Source organism: Lissotriton helveticus, chromosome 1_1 (genome assembly GCF_964261635.1).
Source record: "Lissotriton helveticus chromosome 1_1, aLisHel1.1, whole genome shotgun sequence".
In the NCBI taxonomy this organism is placed as follows: domain Eukaryota; kingdom Metazoa; phylum Chordata; class Amphibia; order Caudata; family Salamandridae; genus Lissotriton; species Lissotriton helveticus.
In genome coordinates, this window is record NC_136057.1 from 63,648,167 (window position 1) to 63,669,513 (window position 21,347).

Genomic DNA, 21,347 nt, shown 5'->3' on the forward strand with positions numbered 1-21,347 from the left:
CCTTATTCTCAACATGAACATCGCCTCTTGCACTAGTATCCATACAGTCCTCCTTATCTACAGATGTGTTCAGTGGGAGTGGGGATGCAGGTATGGTATCAATCCTCTCGGAATCAGATTGAACAACACAGGGATTCTTGGCAATTGTGGTCAACTTTTTACCAAAATCAGAACAGCTCAATTTGGGTTGCAATGGGTCCCTCCTTTTCCGTCGTTTTTTGTTCGGCGGTGGACCATAAAATTTCCCTGTAGATGGTAATTTTTTAGCCTTATTGCGGGCTGCATGCAATTGTGACAAAGCGTCTCCCTTTGATGACATTAAGCTACTTCCAATAGATGTTACGGACAGATCGATCATATCCGCTCTAGATACGGTTTCTGGTGAAAGGACAGCCGTATTTACATCCAGGAGTATACTATCTAATAAAGGGATCGACTCGTTGACTATTATCCCAGTTGCATTAGCAGGGGGTCCAATCACAGGAGATAAAGGTGGTAAACCGGACCCATTCTTCATACTTTCCACTGAACGTCGGCGGTCTGCCCGCCGCTCCGCCAAAACAATCTCCCTAGAGATATCAGGCGATGATTTGGAGAAGTAACTGTCCAGAGTCCCATTGAGCAACAAACCCTGTTTGTCCTGCACATGCAGCTCAACATTAACAGTTGCCATGTATGAATAACAGGGGTCGGTTAGTATATCAATTGATGAAGGTGATACAATGATTAAATAAATAAACAGTCAGTACCTGTAGACAAATGTAGATAAATGGCTATGCCCAGTCCGGTCTCCTCGGTTCTCGGAGGGTCTCAGAGGGTCCGCCCTTAGTCCGGGCTTTGTCCCGGGATTGGTCCCGCACACGCGTCCCGCTAACGCGTTGTGAATCCAAGATACATATGGGGCTGTAATTAGGGGGCGGAGACACGGGAAGAGGCGGCAGGTGTGCTGGCTGTTACACGCACAGCCTGACGAGCCTCGCAGTCCCGTCCTTCTGCAGCCCTTTCACCCTCCAAACAGCTTCTGTGCCCTACGGGGCTCCTGGCAGCAAACGAGCGAGCACAAAACACACAGAGCGCAAAGTCCAAAGCTCCTTGACGAGCGGCTCCCGCGGAGCTGGGGCTGCGAGGAGTTTTCAAGGCTCAGGCAGGGGGGGCGGAGACACGGGAAGAGGCGGCAGGTGTGCTGGCTGTTACACGCACAGCCTGACGAGCCTCGCAGTCCCGTCCTTCTGCAGCCCTTTCACCCTCCAAACAGCTTCTGTGCCCTACGGGGTTCCTGGCAGCAAACGAGCGAGCACAAAACACACAGAGCGCAAAGTCCAAAGCTCCTTGACGAGCGGCTCCGGCGGAGCGGGGGCCGCGAGGAGTTTTCAAGGCTCAGGCAGGGGGGGCGGAGACACGGGAAGAGGCGGCAGGTGTGCTGGCTGTTACACGCACAGCCTGACGAGCCTCGCAGTCCCGTCCTTCTGCAGCCCTTTCACCCTCCAAACAGCTTCTGTGCCCTACCGGGCTCCTGGCAACAAACGAGCGAGCACAAAACACACAGAGCGCAAAGTCCAAAGCTCCTTGACGAGCGGCACTTATGTACAAAAAGACCACAACCCACGGCCATCCTCAACCTACTCTGCGAAGAAACTGGAACAAAATCACCATCGGCCAGATCTCCTTATCGCTTCTTCAAAACCCCCCTGCCCACTCTTCGAACCCCAACCAAGCAGCCATTAATTTCACTCAATGGTTAACCAACAGCGCCAACAGCCTAGCACCCCTGAAAAAACGTCAAATCAAACCAGGCAGCAAAAACGCCCCCTGGTTCAACGATGATCTTAAGAAATCCAAGAAACTCTGTCGCTCCCTTGAGAAGGCATGGAAAAAAGTCCCAAACACCAGCACCAGGGACGCCTTCAAAAATGCCATCCGCATACACCACCAACTGATCCGGACCGCCAAGAAAGCCGCTTTCAAAGAACGACTTGACAACAACGCCACAACAGCAAGGAATTATTCAACATCGTCAAAGACTTTACCAACCCCACTGCCAACTCCAACGACATCACTCCCTCTCAAGCCCTTTGCGACTCCCTAGCTTCGTTCTTCCACGACAAAATAGCAGACATCCACAACAGCTTTGACAACCAACCCTGAGACCATCCAACCCTACCTTCTGCCGTACCCTCACCCCCCCTTGAACATCCTTAATGACTGGGACCCAATCTCCACCGAGGACACCATCCGCCTGATGAACTCCATCCACTCAGGATCCCCCACAGACCCATGCCCTCACCACATCTTCAACAAAGCTGACTCCGTCATCGCACCCCACCTCCGTGATGTCATCAACTGCTCCCTTAACTCCGCCACCTTCCCGGAAAGCTGGAAACACGCCGAACTCAGCGCCCTTCTGAAAAAACCCACAGCTGACCCCACCGAACTCAAAAACTACCGCCCCATCTCGCTCCTTCCATTCCCGGCCAAAGTTATTGAGAAAGCTATCAACAACCAGCTCGCCGCCTTCCTTGAAACCAACAAATCCCTAGACTCCTCACAGTCTGGCTTCCGAGCCAAACATAGCACGGAGACCGCACTCATCGCAGCAACAGACGACATTCGAACCCTACTGGACCATGGAGACACAGTCGCCCTCATCCTCCTCGACCTCTCCGCAGCCTTCGACACAGTCTGTCATAGCACCCTGTTACAACGCCTCAGAAACATAGAAATCCAAGGAAAAGCACTGGAATGGATCACCTCGTTCCTTGCCAGAAGAACCCAGAGAGTCCGCCTCCCATCATTCAAATCAGAGGCCACTGAAGTCATCTGCGGCGTGCCACAAGGATCTTCACTCAGCCCCACCCTCTTCAACGTATACATGAGCCCCCTCGCGGCCATCGCACGCCAACACAACATCAACATCATCTCCTACGCTGACGACACTCAACTGATCCTCTCACTCACCAAAGACCCTAACCCCGCCAAAACAAACTTACATAAAGGAATGAGAGAAGTAGCCGAGTGGATGAAGCACAGCCGTCTGAAACTCAATTCCGACAAGACTGAGGTCCTTATCCTAGGTACCTCCCCCTCCGCCTGGGACGACTCATGGTGGCCAGAGTCCCTTGGAAAAGCACCCATCCCGACGGACCACGCACGGAATCTGGGCGTCATCCTGGACTCCTCACTCTCGATGACCAGACAGGTCAACGCCGTTTCATCATCTTGCTTCAACATCCTTCGGATGCTCAAAAAAACATTTCGCTGGATCCCCACCGAAACTAGAAAAACGGTCACCCACGCACTGGTTACAAGCCGCTTGGACTACGGAAACACCCTATACGCCGGTACCACCGCAAAACTTCAGAAAAAACTCCAACGCATCCAGAACGCATCAGCCAGACTCATACTAGACATTCCGCGTAAAGACCACATTTCTGGTCACCTGAAAAACCTCCACTGGCTCCCCGTCAATAAGAGGATAACATTCCGCCTCCTAACCTACGCACACAAAGCACTTTACGAACTTGGACCCGAATGCCTCAACACACGACTCTCCTTCTATACCCCCTCCCGCCAGCTACGCTCCTCCCACCAAGCCCTTGCTGCTGTACCTCGCATCAACAAAACCACCATGGGAGGAAGATCCTTCTCCTACCTGGCAGCCAAAACCTGGAACTCACTTCCCATTGACCTTCGCCTCACTCAGAACCACCTAGCATTCAGAAAACAACTTAAAACCTGGATATTCAACAAGTAATTCCCCACCCCTCTCCAAGCGCCTTGAGACCCTCTGGGTATGTAGCGCGCTATATAAATTAATTGAATTGAATTGAATTGAATTGAATTGAATTTGAGTATCTGAAAGTTACAAAACTCTCAAGGTCTTTACTTTACACAGAGAAGTGTTAGTGCTTGCAAAAATCAAATAATTGCCAAAAAAATCACAAGAATAATTTGATTTGATTTGATTTTGATCTCCTGGTGTTTGTCCCGCCCTGTAAAAATAATCGCGAATGGCACCATGTTCAGCACAAGAGGGTGCAGCTGCTTCTTCAATGCGAAAGAAGTTTTCTCAACGCGAGTGGTTGTGACCTGCCGCGACCACTTGCATTGAGAAATCCTACGATCTGCTTTGAGAAATCGCCCCAGGAGGTTGATTTTGCTCACCAACTAGACTACGGCGAGCGCAAGCAAGGAAAAATCTCATTAGGAGGTGGATTTTCCCTGCTCAGGCACATGACGTTGAAGAGCGCGAGCGTAGAAAAAAACCTCGCTACGCTCCTTGGAGCAGAGTTTTTAGGAACTATGCGAGCTCCAAGGAGTACAGATAACTCCGCGAGCAGAGTTCACCACCCAGAAAGAGATAATATACGACAGCAGGAAAACATAACAAACCAGTTACTTGCCTTTGATAATGCTCTTTCTGGTGGATACTCCTTTACCTGCAGATTCCCAACACGCCAGACTGGATCCTCAAACCTTAAAGCAGTCCTGCTGCACGCAGTAGGAGATATCATGCAGCTCAGTGTCGACGTCATTCTGCTCCAGAAGTGACAAGCGTAGAACCTTACCTGGTTAGCTGGCTGAATCCACGAGGCTCCTTGGGTGAATACTGTTGTGGGGGACCGGACTGCCTTCCCAGTGCCCGTTTCATCTGCAAAACGGAACGGCAGTGCAACCGGCCAGACGAACGCCGCGAGGGCAGGGACTACAATCCCCAGGTGCCCCGACGGCCAAGGCGCACGCCTGACGTCATCGCAGCGCTGAGGAACGCCTCGCGGGACGCGCGCGGGACTATCCGGGCTAAGGGCGGGCCCTCAGAGGCCAAAAGAGGCCTGGCTGGGCCACCCCATTTGACTGTGGACATTGAGAAAAACTGAGTAAGTTAATTATATATGGCCACGATAGCTTATTGTGTGGTTCTTGCTTACTGGACTACGCACCGGCTAGGTGGGTTTCCTGTGTGTCCTGTTCTGTTACTTGGCCATATATAGAAACATCACTCGTATTATGACTACTAAAGGGGTCCCTAAAACTATCATCTCCGAGGGGGGATCGCTGAAGGGGACAATAGACCACTACTTAACAAGGCAACATCTGCTATTGAACGTGAAATAGTGAGAGCCGAACAACGCCTATCTGTAGAAAGTACATCTAATAAACGATCTTCCCTGGTGTTAATCGAATCTTCACAACCTCCATCTGCATTAGGGGATGGAAATGAGATTAGCAATATTTCATGTACCCCACTAGAACGAGACTATGGGCCAACCAGGGATCTAAGTTGTGAGTTAACCACGGGAAACACAGGGGCTGAGCCCAATGTACAATTTATATCAGACTTAAGTCTTCCGAGTACTGCTCTCAACTCACCTATTAAAGACAATCCGAAATCTCCTACACATGCTCAGGTTCCTTTAGCTAAAAGGAAGCGTAAAGGTGCCAAACATAGGGGGAGATTAGCGAAACAACAAAAATTGTATTCAAGTCCCCCAACGGCAACAAACAGCCCCCTTACATCACCAAAGGTTTGTCCAATACCACGAGTCCCCGTATCTACCCCACCATCAGACCTACTCGCCCAGATTGAACATTTGGTTAAATCTTTAATACTACCATTGGTAGAACGAGTGAAGAGAATAGGGGAAAAGGTGGGGAGTATAGAGGAAATCACAAAGGCAAACACCATACTCATTAAGAAAATGACAGGAAACAAGCAAACTAAGAAGCCAATTGAAACCACTGTGGCCAAAAGCATTGGGCCAGGGAATATTGCTTAAAATCAACCGGTAGCCCTGGAAACATCTTCCCTAAATACCCAGGATTCAAAATCAATCCAAAAACCTACAATAACCAAGAATGTTGCACCTATGGTAGGGCAGATTAAAACAAGTATCAACCTAGATGGGACGGGTGGTAATCACGGCAATAAACTGTATTGATTTACCTCCGGAGGCGGCACCTTATGTTAGTATCCTCTCGGGGGTTCCTGAGCTCATAAATGGGAAAACTGAAGGACAGGAATTAAAAAATAAAGTAGCCTTTTGGTTAAGTAAAAACGGACCTCTCCCAGCTAATATTGATGGGAGAATTTTGAATGCCAGAAGGGTGGGATGGCTAGGACTCATGCCAAAAGATATAGCAGGTGACTTGATCATAGTAAATTTTAGGGACAAACATGTTATCCCTTACCTCCGAAGCTGGCAATCCCAAATAGGAGATAGCTCTATAGTAACCTGGGAATTAGGTGATTTCTACCCCAGAGCACCATACCTGCGATCGGTACATCCTCGATTAGAAAACAACCATTACGGTGGCAGCACAGGTCTTGTACCAGGTAGTTATAATATACCAATATATAATCGGTTTGACTTACTTTCAGGCCTTGAACTGGTGGACTGACTTCCTAGGGACAATGCTGTTATTTTTATGTACCCTACACCACAGGACAGTGATTTAATTAAGTCAAATAATGAAGAAATTGTACTGTGTGAAGGAAAGACAGCTACTAACTGTGTAGTCCCCATGTCCCCAGAGAGTTTTAGTGTTAACGAAGGGGAATGTAAAATGAATAATAGAGATGTTAAAGTAACCCTCCAGGGAGATCCTGGAGGGCACGAATGTCAGGCCGAAAGGAGTAAAATGGGTAATCTGTTAAGGGCTGAGCCAACAGATGGGGCTAATTCTTCCACAAGACCCAATAGTACCATAAAAAAAAGGAACATTGTAACTTTATGTTTTGGTTCGTGGCAGGACTAAAATCGAAAATTAAAAACCCTATCTGGGAAAATGTAGTAATTAAATATGATATCTTGCCCTTACATGAAACCTGGTTAACAGAGCCAATTCATATAAATGGATATAAAACCCTGTTTACACCGGCTTTGGGGGGAAGATATGGGAGGGCAAAGGGTGGCCTGAGCATGCATCTTTCTAACCAGCTTAACTATGAGAGAGTACAGTTACTCTCAAAAAGCAGCTTCTATCAGCTGGTAAGGATAGATGTTAAGAAGGCGGTTAGTTTGATTATTATAAATTTTTATAATAACATCCCGAATATCGATATTGTTATTACTATAAAAACGCTGAGGGATGACCTAAAACATGAAATTGACACCAAAAGAAAGAAGTAATAATTATTTGGGGGGGATTTTAATTATGCTCTTTGAAAAAGGGGTCAACAAGGCATTTGTGGTCTTATGCTTGAACAAGACATTAGTCTTACCCATTTTGAACACTGTGTGTGGGGGGGACCTCTTAAATGAAATACTGTTTACCTATGATCTGGGATATGTTAATGAAATTGCTCAAATTTAATCCCCCTTTGTCCCGACATTTATTGAAAGGGGAGCATTGTCTGTTATTGACTTCATTATATCCGTAAATAGGTATGGTCGGCAAATTAAAAGATTCAAGACTCTTGATTTGCCAATGAGTGACCACCGGCCACTAACATTAGAGATTGAAAATCCATTTCAGGAGCTAGATGGTGAAGGGTCCTCTAGCCAGATAGTCCCTGATGTGATGCTTGGGAGGCAAAACGGCTAAACATTTAAATGGAGTAAGGTGACCCCAGAACAATTTACAAGGAATCTGGTGATTTAATGTCTAGAAAGTTTTATGATCTGTCTGGATGAGCACACAGACAGTGAGCGTATTATTGAACATTTTAACTATAATAATTAGCGTCTGCTATCAGGGATAGCTTATGGGTTAAGTGCAAAAAACGGGTAAAAGGTAATAGGAGATGGTTTGATACTTCATGCACTAAGGCCCTCTCCGACCTTAAAAACGCACTACATGGGAACCCTCGAGACCTGTCATTGGTGAGAGGCTTAAGGAAAAAATATAACGATGCATTGAAAAACAGGAAAAATATTATAAAACGGGAGGCCTGGGATGCCCTCTGTGAAGCGTCGCTATCTAAAGACCCATCTGCGTTCTGGAAGGTGGTAAATGCCCCCTTTCTTTATGATAACACTAATAGAAATAGCGATTTCTGAGGATGTTTGGGTCGACCATTTTTCCAAACTCTATAGTGACCCACATGGTACGCACCAATTACTGCTCCCCATAATTAGGGAAAAAAGGGCACCGTTTACGAAATTGGTCGTAACCATGGAAGAAGTCATGGCGAGTCTGAAAACAACCAAGAGCGGAAAAGCCCCAGGCCCAGATGGGATACCAGCAGACTTGTTTAAAGAAAATAGCGAGATTTGGGGGCCTATGCTGGCACAGCTTTTTAATGCCGCTCTGGAGATGGGACTAAACTCCTCCTGGTTCACCTCGGTAATTGTGCCAATATTTAAGAAGGGAGATAGGCAAAATTGTGCATCCTACCGACCCATTTCCCTTTTGGACTCGTCCATGAAGATCCTTGGCAGAATTATTTTAGCGAGACTTCAAAAGTGGGCAGAAGAAAACGGGATAATAAGTGACCTGCAATACGGTTTTCAGAAGGGAATAGGTACAGTTGAACAAGGATTACATTTATTTATTTTGCACCAAAAATATACCAGGGTTAAGGGGGAACGCTTTTATTTTACAATTGTCGATCTTACATCGGCATTTGACTGCGTGTCCCATAGTAAACTTTGGGCATTATTAGAAAGGTTAGGGGTGGAAAAAACTATTATTTGCTTCTTAAGGGAACTATACTCAGGGGCCACAGCATTTGTCCGTTATGGGAAGGGTGGAGAATGTACAAGATCCTTTGGGATGGGCTTTGGGGTACGCCAAGGGTGCGTCCTGGCCCCATTTCTGTTCTTGATCTATATGAATGGTCTTGAGCAGCGTCTGCTGCAGGAGGGCAGGGATATGCCCATGGTTGGTAAGAGATCTGTCCCTGCACTCCTGTACGCAGACAACGCGGTTTTAATGGCTCGGACGCCCCTGGCGTTACAGAACCTCACAACATCATTTAATAAATTTATGTCAAACCTGGATCTAAAAATGAATTGTACAAAAACGTTTTCCATGAACTGTGGTACAAGAGGTAAGCAAAGAAGGAAAATATTTACATAAATAATACTCCCTTGGAATCTACCCCTACCTTTCTTTATTTAGGTATCCTGTTCCATGAGACTGGCACATGGGCAAGTGCGGTAAAAGCGAGAACACTCTTGTTCTCAAAAACAATAATGGCTTTAAAAAATGTTATTAAAAAAATGGGGAAAAAAACCATTAGGGAAATTTTAACTATTTATAATGCTACTTGTATATCAGTTGTTCTTTATGGATCAGGCCTCTGGGGATATGCCAGTATAAAAACAATTCAATTGGCCGAAAATATGTTTTTGAGACACATTTTAACTGTTACTGAGAGTGTCTTGACTTATATTTGTCATGCAGAGCTCGGCTAGCCACATATCACAGACACAATTAGAACACAGCCTATCCTCCTCTGGCATAGGGTATGGACTACTAATGAGTGTGTCCTAATTCGCGCTATTCTTTGGGATGTCTTAAAATTAGAAAAAGTGAGTAGGTTCAAGTGGCTCGATTATGTTAAATCTTTCCTAGCTGAAATTGATTGCAACCAATACTACGATGATCCTCTCACAATGGTTAAAATACCCAGAAAAGCATTGAAAAAACTCTGTATGGAACATCTTCAGGAGAAAAGAATAAAAGAGGAAGTAAAGTAAAAGACTGTTTCTCTACACCAAGTGATATCGTCTAGGGACAAACTACAGCCATATTTAACCTTATATATGATTAATTATGAGGTTTATCCTGACGCGTTTTATATTAAACATTGTTTTTAGACTCTTGATTTTCCCTGTTACAAATTCATGGTTTCATGATTTAATTTTGTGCCCATGTGATGATTCTTCAGCCCAGTCTGATATCCACGTATTATTTTTCTGTACATTTTATACATTGCCTCGCAGGAAACTTATCATCCCTATGCTTAAGGAAATGAATTTAAATCGATGCCGCCCAGCGTTTTTAGAACTACAGAGATTAGATACAGTTTTAACGGTTGCAACAGTCTCAGAATTTTTAAAACATGTTTTTATATTGCGGAATTCAATTGGCATGGATGAATTTTAACTGTCTCTTTTTGTTGAATATTGTTTTATATGGTAAATTATGCATATTACTTCTTTGTAAATGAAATTTCATGTTGTACGCTTTTATGGTTACTGTCAATTAACCGAATAAAGTATTTGAACTTGGCAAGCGTAGATGCATAGAAGCACTTCCCATGCGCACTGTGAACAACTACAGGGGTCTATGAGTTCATTATCTCACTGGTCTGTATCACATATGCAGGCCCTGGGCAGATATTAATTCACCATTTTTATCATGATTAGAATTCAGATGAGGCCTTTTCATTTCCAAAAATTCTAATTGTATTCTCAGCAGCAAGGGTATATATAAATCGTTGAGTGATGACTGCGCAGTGCTCAAGATGAAAGTGATATGATGATAAAATAGTCAGATCCACATTTTGTTGACAAAAACAGGGCTGTAAATTGCCTATGTACAATCCAAGTTAAGCAAAGGCGATTCTTAGAAGACATAATTTATATGAAATAGTCCCTGTTTAGTCAATGTTTCAACCATTCCAGTTAATTACCGTGGACTCATCAGGATGGTAGATCACCGTCTCTCCCATATGCTTCTCACACTATATTCAATACAACCCAGTAAGGATTCTTCTGTATCTCGCGGCAGCGTACCTGGGAGCCAGTGAATCCTCGGCTCGCTGTCAAACAAGTTCAAGTCTGACACTTCCTGATGAGACCATTGTCATTGACTGCCTTGTCTTTGAGAAGCTGCACCCGCCCTCCTGTGATGGTGGGCAGGAAGACCTCCACCGCCAAGTGAAATGCTCGCAACTCCAACAGCTTGATGTGGAGTTTGGTCTCTGCCGGTGATGAGGGTTCCCTAATCTCTGTCTCCCATATGGCCTTCCCATCCCAGACGTGATACATCCGTCGCCACTGTTTAGTCTGGGTGGAATAGGGAGATGGGTCTGCCACTGGCATAATCTAATTGACTGGAGAATATGTTGGATACTGCCTACAATAGGGTGAGTTATTGTCTGGAAGGACACAAAGAGGTTTTGTGGCTGCACCAGTTGTAGAGGCAGGTCACGCAGTGGCATGATGTCCTGGACGTTGCCTTTGTGTGCCATGGCCATGAAAGAACTAAGAGACCTGTTGGGTTTGCAGCAGGGTCTGGTGCTGGCAGAGTTGCAAAACCCTACTGTAGCCAAAAGGGGACGAGATTTCTGTTGAAATTGCGTGGCGGAGGCAGACAGACCCAAGGAATCTGTCTGGGGCCTAGTCCGCTTTCCTGCTTAAAAGGTGAGAGCCATTGAATAGCTTGTCCATTAACGATGCTCGGGTATCTTTAGAGAAGCATATAGACCTAATCCAGGCAATGCACCGAAGTTCCACACTCATGTCAATCGCCTGACCAAAGCAATTGGCTGTGTCCAAGTCACAACATATTACAAACTTCACTGCCACATATCTATCCTGAATAGCTCGTGTTCACCGGCAGAGTTTAGGCCACCGTTTCCCACAGGGCATGATTATATTTGGGAGCATTGTCATTCAGACCCTCCAGGATATAGCGATGTGCAAAAAAAAATCGCCAGTTTTGTAACAAGCCTGCACTTTTCATAAAAATGCTAGTGAATGCAACCTCGTCCTTGCATTGATCCAGCGCTCGCCAATGAGCCAATAAAAGGAGGAGTCTCAGCAGCAGGCAAGCGATGTGTGCTTTGTTTATTTACTCCTCACGGCCTGCCTGCTGTTTTGCATTTATCTGAAGAGCTTCGGACTCCACCACCTGCCGCCTGACCGGAAGACCTTCCTGGCTGCAGCCTGGACACTTCTGCAGCCAGAGGAGAGAACAGACTGTACATCGGAGAACAGGGCACCAAAAAGAAGATCAGGTAGGTTATTCTGGCATGCTGCAGCAGTGTGCATCTGTCTCCTCCACTCCTACAGCTTGCCCGTTCTTCCTTATCCTCGCCCAGGGCTGTGGGTGCCCTAGGCAAGGAAATGGAATGGGGCATGGGCCACCCAGTGTGGTGGCCCCTGAGAAGGGGGCAGTATATTACTGCAGGGTTCCACCTCCCATGGGGGATGTGGTGGGACCTGGGACAAGGCAAGATTTAAATGTAGTGGAACACAGGGCCCAGTGGACCAATATTTTTCACCACACGCGCCACTGCCCCGTCCACTGCTTGAAAAAAACACCTGGTTGAGCCCTCTGGCCTTTCTTTGGTGGCTTCCGCTCACCCCTTCTCATCCAGCTCACCCTCCCTAGTGTTTTGGTGGTGAGGGTCCAGTGTTTTCAGGATACAAAGGAGCGTGTAGAGGGTAGTGTTTGGAAATAGGGACAATGGTAGGGTAGGGTAGGGGTCAGTTTGGGTGGGGGTGGCAGGATAGAGGGCAGTGTTCTGGCAGAAGCAGACAGTGTAGCCATGTAATGTTTTGAGGGTAGCTTGCAGTGTGGGGGAGTAGCTTTAGGGCAAGCAGAAAGGGCCAGTGTTTTGTGGGAATGGATGATGGCAGTGTTTGGGGGAAAGGAGCTATGGTTTTCAAGGCTATTGTGGTGGGGTTGGTGGCAGTGCTGTGGGGTAGGGTGACATGGAAAAGGGCTAGGCTATTCTAACTTCTTTTTGTTCTTGTGTAGAGTCTTGGAGGGTATATTCTGCTGGTTGTAGAGCTCTTGGGCTGTCTGGTAACTACAATATACTCTTGCTGCTTCAAGGCTCCGGTCGGTCTGGGGTTCAGTACACTTCTGGGAAACTCAGAACCTTGTGGGCTGGATCCATATTTTTGAACTCCCACTTGAAAAGGGTGGAGGTAACATGTGTACCCATCTCCATTTCACAATTTGCATCATGCCTGACCTATCTATCCTAGACAATTATTGCAAGTGTAAAAACAAGCCCCCTTTCACAGGACTGGCCCAACGGATACTCTTTGTTTTGTAGCACATTTCTGGGTTTTTTGTTGTTGCACATTTCAAATTATTTGATTTTGGGGATATTAAGTGTTTACAACAGGGGTCTTCAACCTTTTCTGAAGTGAGAGCCACTTCTGATCAGTGATAATCTTGAGCTACTTAAGGCTAATCATCTTGCACATTGTTACCAGACAGTTTGTCAAGTAGGGCCTTTTAGATTGAAGACTAACCATCTGTCTGCGCCTTCCGCGCCATGGTACTCCTATGATCTCAAGAAATGTAAAAGAAAATGAAATGTAGGCACCAATAACAATTTTGGAGGAAGAGTTACAGCCTGTTGTTCAACACAGTTAAATGACTTTCATCCTTTGATTTTAAAAATGTAGCAACTCCCAGCCGAAAAGCTGTGATGAACTAACCGTATTCTTTTTTCTAAAGTGAATCAAATATTCCTGAATTTTAAGATAACACCAGATAATCTTTAGGGACAGATACAGTGGAGTAACGTACGGTGAATAAACTAACTTACCATTTCCTGGTAATGAGTACATTCACCCCACTTTCTGAAGAGAAAGTCTCTTATCTTATCGACACTATGAAATGTGGAGCCCTGCAGATTCTTGCCCAACATTCAGTTTCAGCTACCATTTCTGCTCATCTCACTTTGTTATTAAAATGGTGCTCAAGTCTGGCTATTATCCAGAAGCTTGGAAAAAGGCATTGATTTTGCCACTTCTAAAGACTCTTTCCCTCGATGCCTGTGTGGGATGACAGCACCCACTGAAGACTGCATCAATGTGTAGTCTGAGACAGTCCACCTTCCCTGTAATTCTGAACTGGGCCTTTAAATACGGTACTATTTTGTGTGCCTATTTAATTCAGGTAAACAAAGAATGTGGTACTACTTGTATACTAGGGGAGGACAAGGAAGATTGAATTTCTACGGTGGCGGAAATGTTTTTGTCAAAGTGCTTTGTGCCCTCAACACCCTCCCGTACCCTGAACATAATGAGATTACGTAGATTACACCTCTGCGTGCCTAATGCTGCCATTTGTATTTCAAGACCAGTGATTAATGTGGCCTTATCAAGTTCAAAGCCATTTCTTGCAACCGCCGAACACCTCCACTTTCAGATCCACACCGACCCCAGGACCACACTTAGAGGAACACTCATTTACAGGCCCCCAGGCACCCGATCTCAATTCAGTGACGACATCACTGACTTTGTCAGCCCGCACGCCCTCGCCTCCGAGAACTACATTCTTCTAGGAGACCTCAACTACCACCTTGACAACATTCACGACAACAACACCACCACCCTTCTGGACAACCTGTCCAATCTCGGACTCAAACAACTTGTTGACACCCCCACTCACATAGCCGGACACACGCTCGACCCTATCTTCACCTCCAGCAAGCACATCTCCTTCGATCATACTACAGCCCTCCACTGGACGGATCATAGCTGTGTTCACTTCAGCTACAAAACAACCCTGACCCACAACCGTCTACAACCCATTCCCCGAAGAAAATGGAACAAAATCTCCACCGAACAACTCCTCACATCACTCAGCCAAAACATTCCCACCCTGGCAACGGACCCAGACCTAGCGCCCACCAACCTCAAGCAATGGATTACCCACAGTGCGGACGAACTAGCACCCCTGAAAAAACACCAGTCGAAATCATCCGGCAAAAAAGCTCCCTGGTTCAATGATGACCTTAAAAAATCCAAGAAGACATGCCGCACCCTGGAGAAGAATTGGAGAAAAGAACAAACTTCAGACAACATGGACTCCCTTAAGACAGCCACCCGCAAACACCATCAACTGATCCGATCCGCCAAGAAGTCAGCACTTAAGAACCGTCTCGACAACAATTCTCATAACAGCAAGGAACTCTTCAATATCGTCAAAGAATTCACCAACCCTCCCGCAGCATCCAACGACATCACTAACTCCCAAGACCTCTGCGATGCGTTATCCTCCTTCTTCTACAACAAAATTGCCGACATCCACAACAGCTTCAAGAATACTCCCAATGACCAACTCACCCCACCCACTTCAGATCCCACCCCTCCAACTAACTACCTCAACTCCTGGAACCCAATCACCATTGAAGACACCATTCGCCTCATGAACTCAATCCACTCTGGCTCACCTTCTGACCCCTGCCCCCACTTCATCTTCAACAAAGCTGACTCCATCATCGCTCCCCAACTCCGCGATGTCATCAACTGCTCCTTCGACTCCGCCACCTTTCCAGAAATATGGAAACACACCGAACTCAGCGCCCTTCTGAAAAAACCAACAGCAGACCCCTCAGATCTGAAAAACTACCGACCCATTTCCCTACTCCCTTTCCCGGCCAAAGTCATCGAGAAAGCCGTCAATAGCCAACTAGCAGCCTTCCTTGAATCCAACAACTCCCTGGATCCCTCACAGAACGGCTTTCGAGCCAAACACAGCACCGAAACAGCCCTCATTGCAGCGACCGACGACATCCGAGCACTCCTGGACAACGGTGAAACAGTGGCCCTCATTCTACTCGACCTCTCCGCCGCCTTCGACACTGTCTGTCACAACACCCTCATACAACGCCTCAACAACATCGGCATACAAGGAAAAGCCTTGGACTGGATCATCTCATTCCTAGCCGGGAGAACACAGAGAGTCCGACTCCCCCCATTCTACTCAGAGCCCACCGAAGTCATCTGCGGCGTACCTCAAGGCTCCTCACTCAGTCCCACCCTCTTCAACATCTACATGAGTCCCCTCGCCTCCATCGCACGTCAACACAACCTCAACATCATCTCCTACGCGACGACACCCAGCTAATCCTTTCCCTCACCAAAGACCCCAACACCGCCAAAAACAACCTTCACGAAGGTATGAAAGAAGTAGCCGAATGGATGAAACAGAGCCGCTTAAAACTCAACTCAGACAAGACGGAGGTGCTCAATCTAGGATCCTCCCCCTCAGCTTGGGACGACTCCTGGTGGCCTTCCGCTTTGGGATCTGCGCCCACAGACCATGCACGTAACCTCGGCTTCATTCTAGACTCCTCCCTCTCAATGTCCAGACAAGTCAACGCTGTATCGTCCTCCTGCTTCAACGTCCTTCGCATTCTCAAAAAGATCTTCCGCTGGATCCCCCTCGAAACAAGAAAGACTGTCACCCATGCACTGGTCACGAGTCGACTGGACTATGGCAACACACTCTACGCAGGAATTACAACAAAATTGCAAAAAAAACTCCAGCGCATCCAAAACGCATCAGCGAGACTCATATTAGACATCCCGCGCCAAGAGCACATCACCGGTCACTTAAAAAACCTCCACTGGCTTCCCGTCAACAAAAGAATTACTTTCCGCCTTCTTACCCACGCACACAAGTCCCTTTATAATCTAGGACCCGAATGCCTCAACACCCGACTGTCCTTCTACTATCCCACCCGCCAACTAAGATCATCCAATCAAGCCCTCGCCGCAGTCCCGCGCATCCGAAAAACTACCATGGGTGGCAGATCCTTCTCCTTCCTGGCTGCCAAGACCTGGAACTCACTCCCCACCCACCTCCGCCTTACTCAGAATCACATATCCTTCAGAAAAGAACTGAAAACATGGCTATTCGATAAAAAGTAAACCCCTCCCTCCAGCGCCTTGAGACCCTCTGGGTGAGTAGTGCGCTTTATAAATACCTGAACTTGAACTTGAACTAGGCGTTCCTGACCTGTCTGATACTTGCATATGGAAAAGATGGGTCATTTGAACCTAAAGATAGATAAACATATTCATAGGTCACGATTTAAGTCTGTATCTAAAATAAAACTGTAAATTAGGAGAGGTGAGAAGTTAAAAGACAGCCGCTGATCGATGCATTTGTAAGTAGGCCTCCCTATATTATGGGATCTATTCCTGCTTCAGTCTTTAATTGCAATGAATACTGTAATACCCACGAATGAAGTCATCGTCGAGCTGTTTAAATATTCCACCTGTCTCGCCACCTTTTCCCACTGCATCCTTAACCAGTGGCCTAGCCAGTGTGCCCTGGGCCCCAATGCAATAAAGGAAATGTGACCCCTCCCCTTTATTTGGATTGTGGAAAACAGCAATAATCATCATTCTGTGGTCCCCTCAGGCCTTTGTTTGAACTGTGACAAACAGCAGTTATCAAGGGTCAGTGGGCCTTTAAGGCATGTGGGACCTGGTGCCACTGCACCTGCTGCACCAATCGGAAGCTAAGCCCCTGCCCTTAACAGCTTCTATTCTAGCCCCACTGGAGAACCGAAACAGCCAAGTACTGATCTGGCCAGATATGCAGGCATGCAGCCGCCTCTTCCACTGAAGGGATTTAAGGCGCATGAAAGCAGCATGCGGGAAACAACCATTATCTGAGGCAAAGTCAACCAACACCTCGTCTGTTCCAACCTGAATCCATTTAAAACCAGGGACGAAAAAACGGTTCATCGTCATCCCTTGCTTATCAGAAGGGTAAAATAGATTCATATAACATTACAGTGTACCACATAAAAAATTGTGATTCTGTTTACAAATTAAAACTAGCATGCATATAGAAAGGGGAGCCTTTGGCCAAAATAGCCATTTTCCCTACCCATACTTTTAACACACCTTATACAAAAAATGCTACCTACATTGTCATCCGGAAATAGTCATTAGCGCCTACTCATAAGCAAATGCCACTTAGAATTGTCTTTCACTTCAAGCTTTCAAAAATAAATTGATCTAAAAGCAGTATTGAATTTTTTGACATTATGTACTCTTACCCAAATTTTGAGCATCAATTTTATGACACACCATAGAAAAAAGGAGTTGTTCATATATACTAAACCTCCAGAAACTTTTAATTAACCAGTTATAAAGTCACGTCTAGCTTAGTTAGTTTTAAGTCTTCTTTTTTTTAATAGAAATTATTTCACATCTAGATTTAGACCAAGGATCAATTCCACCCATGGCTTTTAAAATCTATTCATCAATGTTCTATATTAGTGTTATCGAAACTAAAACTGTAATAGAACTGTTCTTAGAGATGGACCTTCAAGTATTATGCTCAGTCAATTTATTGAACAAACCACGGAGTTAAAATCTGAATAGATTAGATCCACAAGCATTGCCTGACCACTGTATTTTACATCAATGGATTACTTATCAGCAGATTTTCTCTAAGTACAATTCACTCATCTTCTATTTTTCGTGGAGCTTGTGCTGGGTCTGTTTGAACTCTATTAAAATATGACATTTAAATGTCCAAAAGTTCAGGAATTCTAGTTTCTAGCCTGGTCAAACCTCAATGATTGCTACACCAAAAGATGCCCTTCTGTTCCTACATTTTATTGTGCTCCATGATTCTGAAATGGCATGTTTTTGCTTTCGTGGTAAAATTCTAAACATATTTATTGTTGTTGCCAACCGAAACATTATCACTAATTGCGAAGATAACAACAAGTTGTCCTGGGATGCTTGCTGTAATAGGAAGTGTTTAATCAAAAAGTGGATTGAATTCAAGTTTAGGTGATAATTTTACAAAAGTGTATGGATTTTGTATATATTTAAAATTGTTGATCTCCAAAAAGGCCTAAATCAATAAATTGAATTGAAATTCAAGTTTATCATTTGAATCCTATTGTTGGAAAAGATGTGATTTTGAACCCATGAGGCAATTCCTTTCCAGAAAGCATTCAGGTTGTAATCATGAGTCAAAAAATGCTGAGGAGGTTAAAATATTCAAATTGAATTCTAATTACATATGAAATGTTCATTGTTCAATAGATTTCTCTTAGTATTTTAATGTGAGGACTTTATTGCTTAAGGAAAATATTTAGAATTTGTTTTTCTATATGTAGGAAGCATTACATTAATGAAACCACTGTATCCCACCTTCTTTCTTTCCTTTCCTGTTCTTTATGAACGTTTCTATTGTTGAACTTTAAAGATTGCCCGAAATTAAGAATTGTGCTCTACATAACTTTGCTGTGTTAAAGTATGTTGATTTTTATGTACAACTTTTGTCTCATGTGTATAGCAACTGATTGTTTTGCTTTAATAATTTTATGATTATTAGGTCTTATTATTCAATAAAATGTTTCAAACACAACAAATGGTACTTGATATGTATTTACAACTGCATCAGTTTTATTGTATGGGCAGTTTCAAAGGAGCCAAAAATATGGTCTGCGGGTTGACGGAGTACCACATTGGCATCAGCAGGGAGAGGTTTGGGCAGGTGATTGGGGGTATATGTAAGGTTGGAAGTAGGGGGAACAACGCATGTACATTGTGTGGACTGTGACTCCTGGAGTTATTGTGAGGGATACCATGCTACCCTGTAAATGAATCCCCTAGTGATTATTATCAACAAACTTTATTCGGTTTTATAAAAGAAAACCATAAAAGTCATACAAAATGATGAAACATCTTCCAAGTTACAGATTGACAAATATAATATGTCCAAGTTAATCAGAACACAAGATACAAATTCATGAATTACAGTACAGAAGTTAATTGCAGTTTGACCTGAGTCTAACAGCGACCCGTAAAAAGTTAAGCGTATGCAAAACAGTGCCATTAGAGAGGAGTGGTAAAAAGATAAGAGCTGGTCTCACACGCCTAAAACCCACTTTTTTGAGATTGGGAATAATAAATAACTTTCTAGGGACAGCATAAAAACTACAAAACATTATAAAGTGCATCATTTCCTGAGGAGAATGCAGCCCCCCACAACGTTACTAACATGCTTTGTAGTCCCCCTCTGCCTTCTTGGAGCACCCAAGCTGCAAAAATATACTCAGAAACACCTGCAGGGCATTGTAGGGAACTCTTTCAAGGAGCAATAAATGATAAATGTGTGGCTTATGCATCTCATTTACTCTTTTTTTGAATTCTTTTTATTTAGGGTGTTCTGTGCAGCTCCACTCCCCGAGCCTTTATAGGCCCTGGGGACCCCACCCCCAGGGCTGTACTTATTTATTTAGGGAAGGGGCTCTTACCTCTGCAGGACCCCAACCCCCGGGATGTTTTCTATTATAGCTTCTGAAGATTCACCAAACTACTTTCACATTCATTGCAATGGTATGGTTTTGCCCCAGCGTGTGTTTGTTTGTCTTTGCAGGTCTGGTATTTGACTAAAGCTCTTCACACATTCACTGAACTGAATGTTTTCCCCTGTCTATGTTCATTGATGTCTTTGAAGGCCTTATAAGTGACTCAATTTCTTCACAAATTCAGTGCGATTGAATGGCTTTGCCCGTGTGTGTTCTTGGAGGAATCCTGAGATTTGAGGAATCACTAAAGCTACTTCAACATTCTTTGAAATTGTATTGTTTTTCCCCAGTGTGTGTTCGTTGATGACTTTGTAGAATTGATAATGGACTAAAGCGCTTCACACATTCACTGCACTTGAATGGCTTTTCCCCTGAGTGAGTTAGCAGATGAATCTTTAATTTTGAAGAGACCATAAAAGCACTTTGCACATTCACTGCACTTGAATGGTTTCTCCCCAGTGTGTCTTCGCAGATGTGTTTGTAAGTTCGATAACTGACTGAAGCTCTTCACACATTCATTGCACTTGAAGGGTTTTTCCCCTGTGTGCGTTCGTTCATGAGTCCTTAATGCAGAGCAATGGCTAAAGCTACTTCCACATTCATTGCAATGGTATGGTTTTTCACCTGTGTGTATTCGCTGATGAATCCTTAACGCTGAGCAACATCTAAAACAACTGCCACATTCATTACAAACATATGGTTTTTCCCCTGTGTGTGTTCGCTGATGTATTTGTAGGTCTGGTAAACGACTAAAGCACTTCGCACATTCACTGCACTTGAATGGTTTTTCCCCTGTGTGTGTTCGCTGATGCTCTTTTAGGTGTGCTGATTGACTAAAGCACTTTGCACATTCACTGCACTTGAATGGTATTTCCCCTGTGTGTGTTCGCTGATGCTCTTTTAGGTATGCTGATTGACTAAAGCACTTCGCACATTCACTGCACTTGAATGGTTTTTCCCCTTTATGTGTTCGCTGATGAATCCTTAATGATGAAGAGTCAATAAATGCATGTCACATTCATTGCAATGGTACTGTTTTTCACCTGTGTGTGTTCGCTGATGGCTTTGTAGGTTTGATAACTGCCTAAAGCTCTTCTCACACTCACTGCACTTGAATGGTTTTTCCCCTGTGTGTGATTGCTGATGTCTTCGTAGTTCTGATAACCACCTAAATCTCTTCACACATACACTGCACTTGAATGGTTTTTCCCCTGTGTGTGTTCGCTGATGATTCCTTAATGTTGTGGAATCACTAAAAATACTTCCACATTCGGTGAGGCGGAGCTTGCTGGCACCGATGGCGGTCGCCTGATAGAGGAGCTCTGCGCCATCACCTACAAAATCTGCAAATAATCCT

General features: G+C 44.9%; 1 protein-coding gene and 1 long non-coding RNA gene across 2 annotated transcripts in view; one reads left to right on the forward strand and one right to left on the reverse strand.

Moving 5' to 3' along the window:
• The window catches only part of LOC144825381 (uncharacterized), a 77,740-nt gene that overhangs the window by 34,037 nt on the left and 22,356 nt on the right, over positions 1-21,347 (forward strand). The gene's annotated exons all lie outside the window — the stretch shown is intronic.
• LOC144825272 (uncharacterized) overlaps positions 20,098-21,347 on the reverse strand; it is an 80,142-nt gene continuing 78,892 nt past the window's right edge. The window contains exons 7-8 of the mRNA XM_078684125.1: positions 21,024-21,147; positions 20,098-20,973 (exon numbers count right to left, since the gene is read on the reverse strand). Coding sequence (XP_078540251.1) covers positions 20,337-20,973; positions 21,024-21,147 — 761 coding nt within the window. The 3' untranslated portion in view covers positions 20,098-20,336. The remainder of the gene's footprint in view (positions 20,974-21,023; positions 21,148-21,347) is intronic.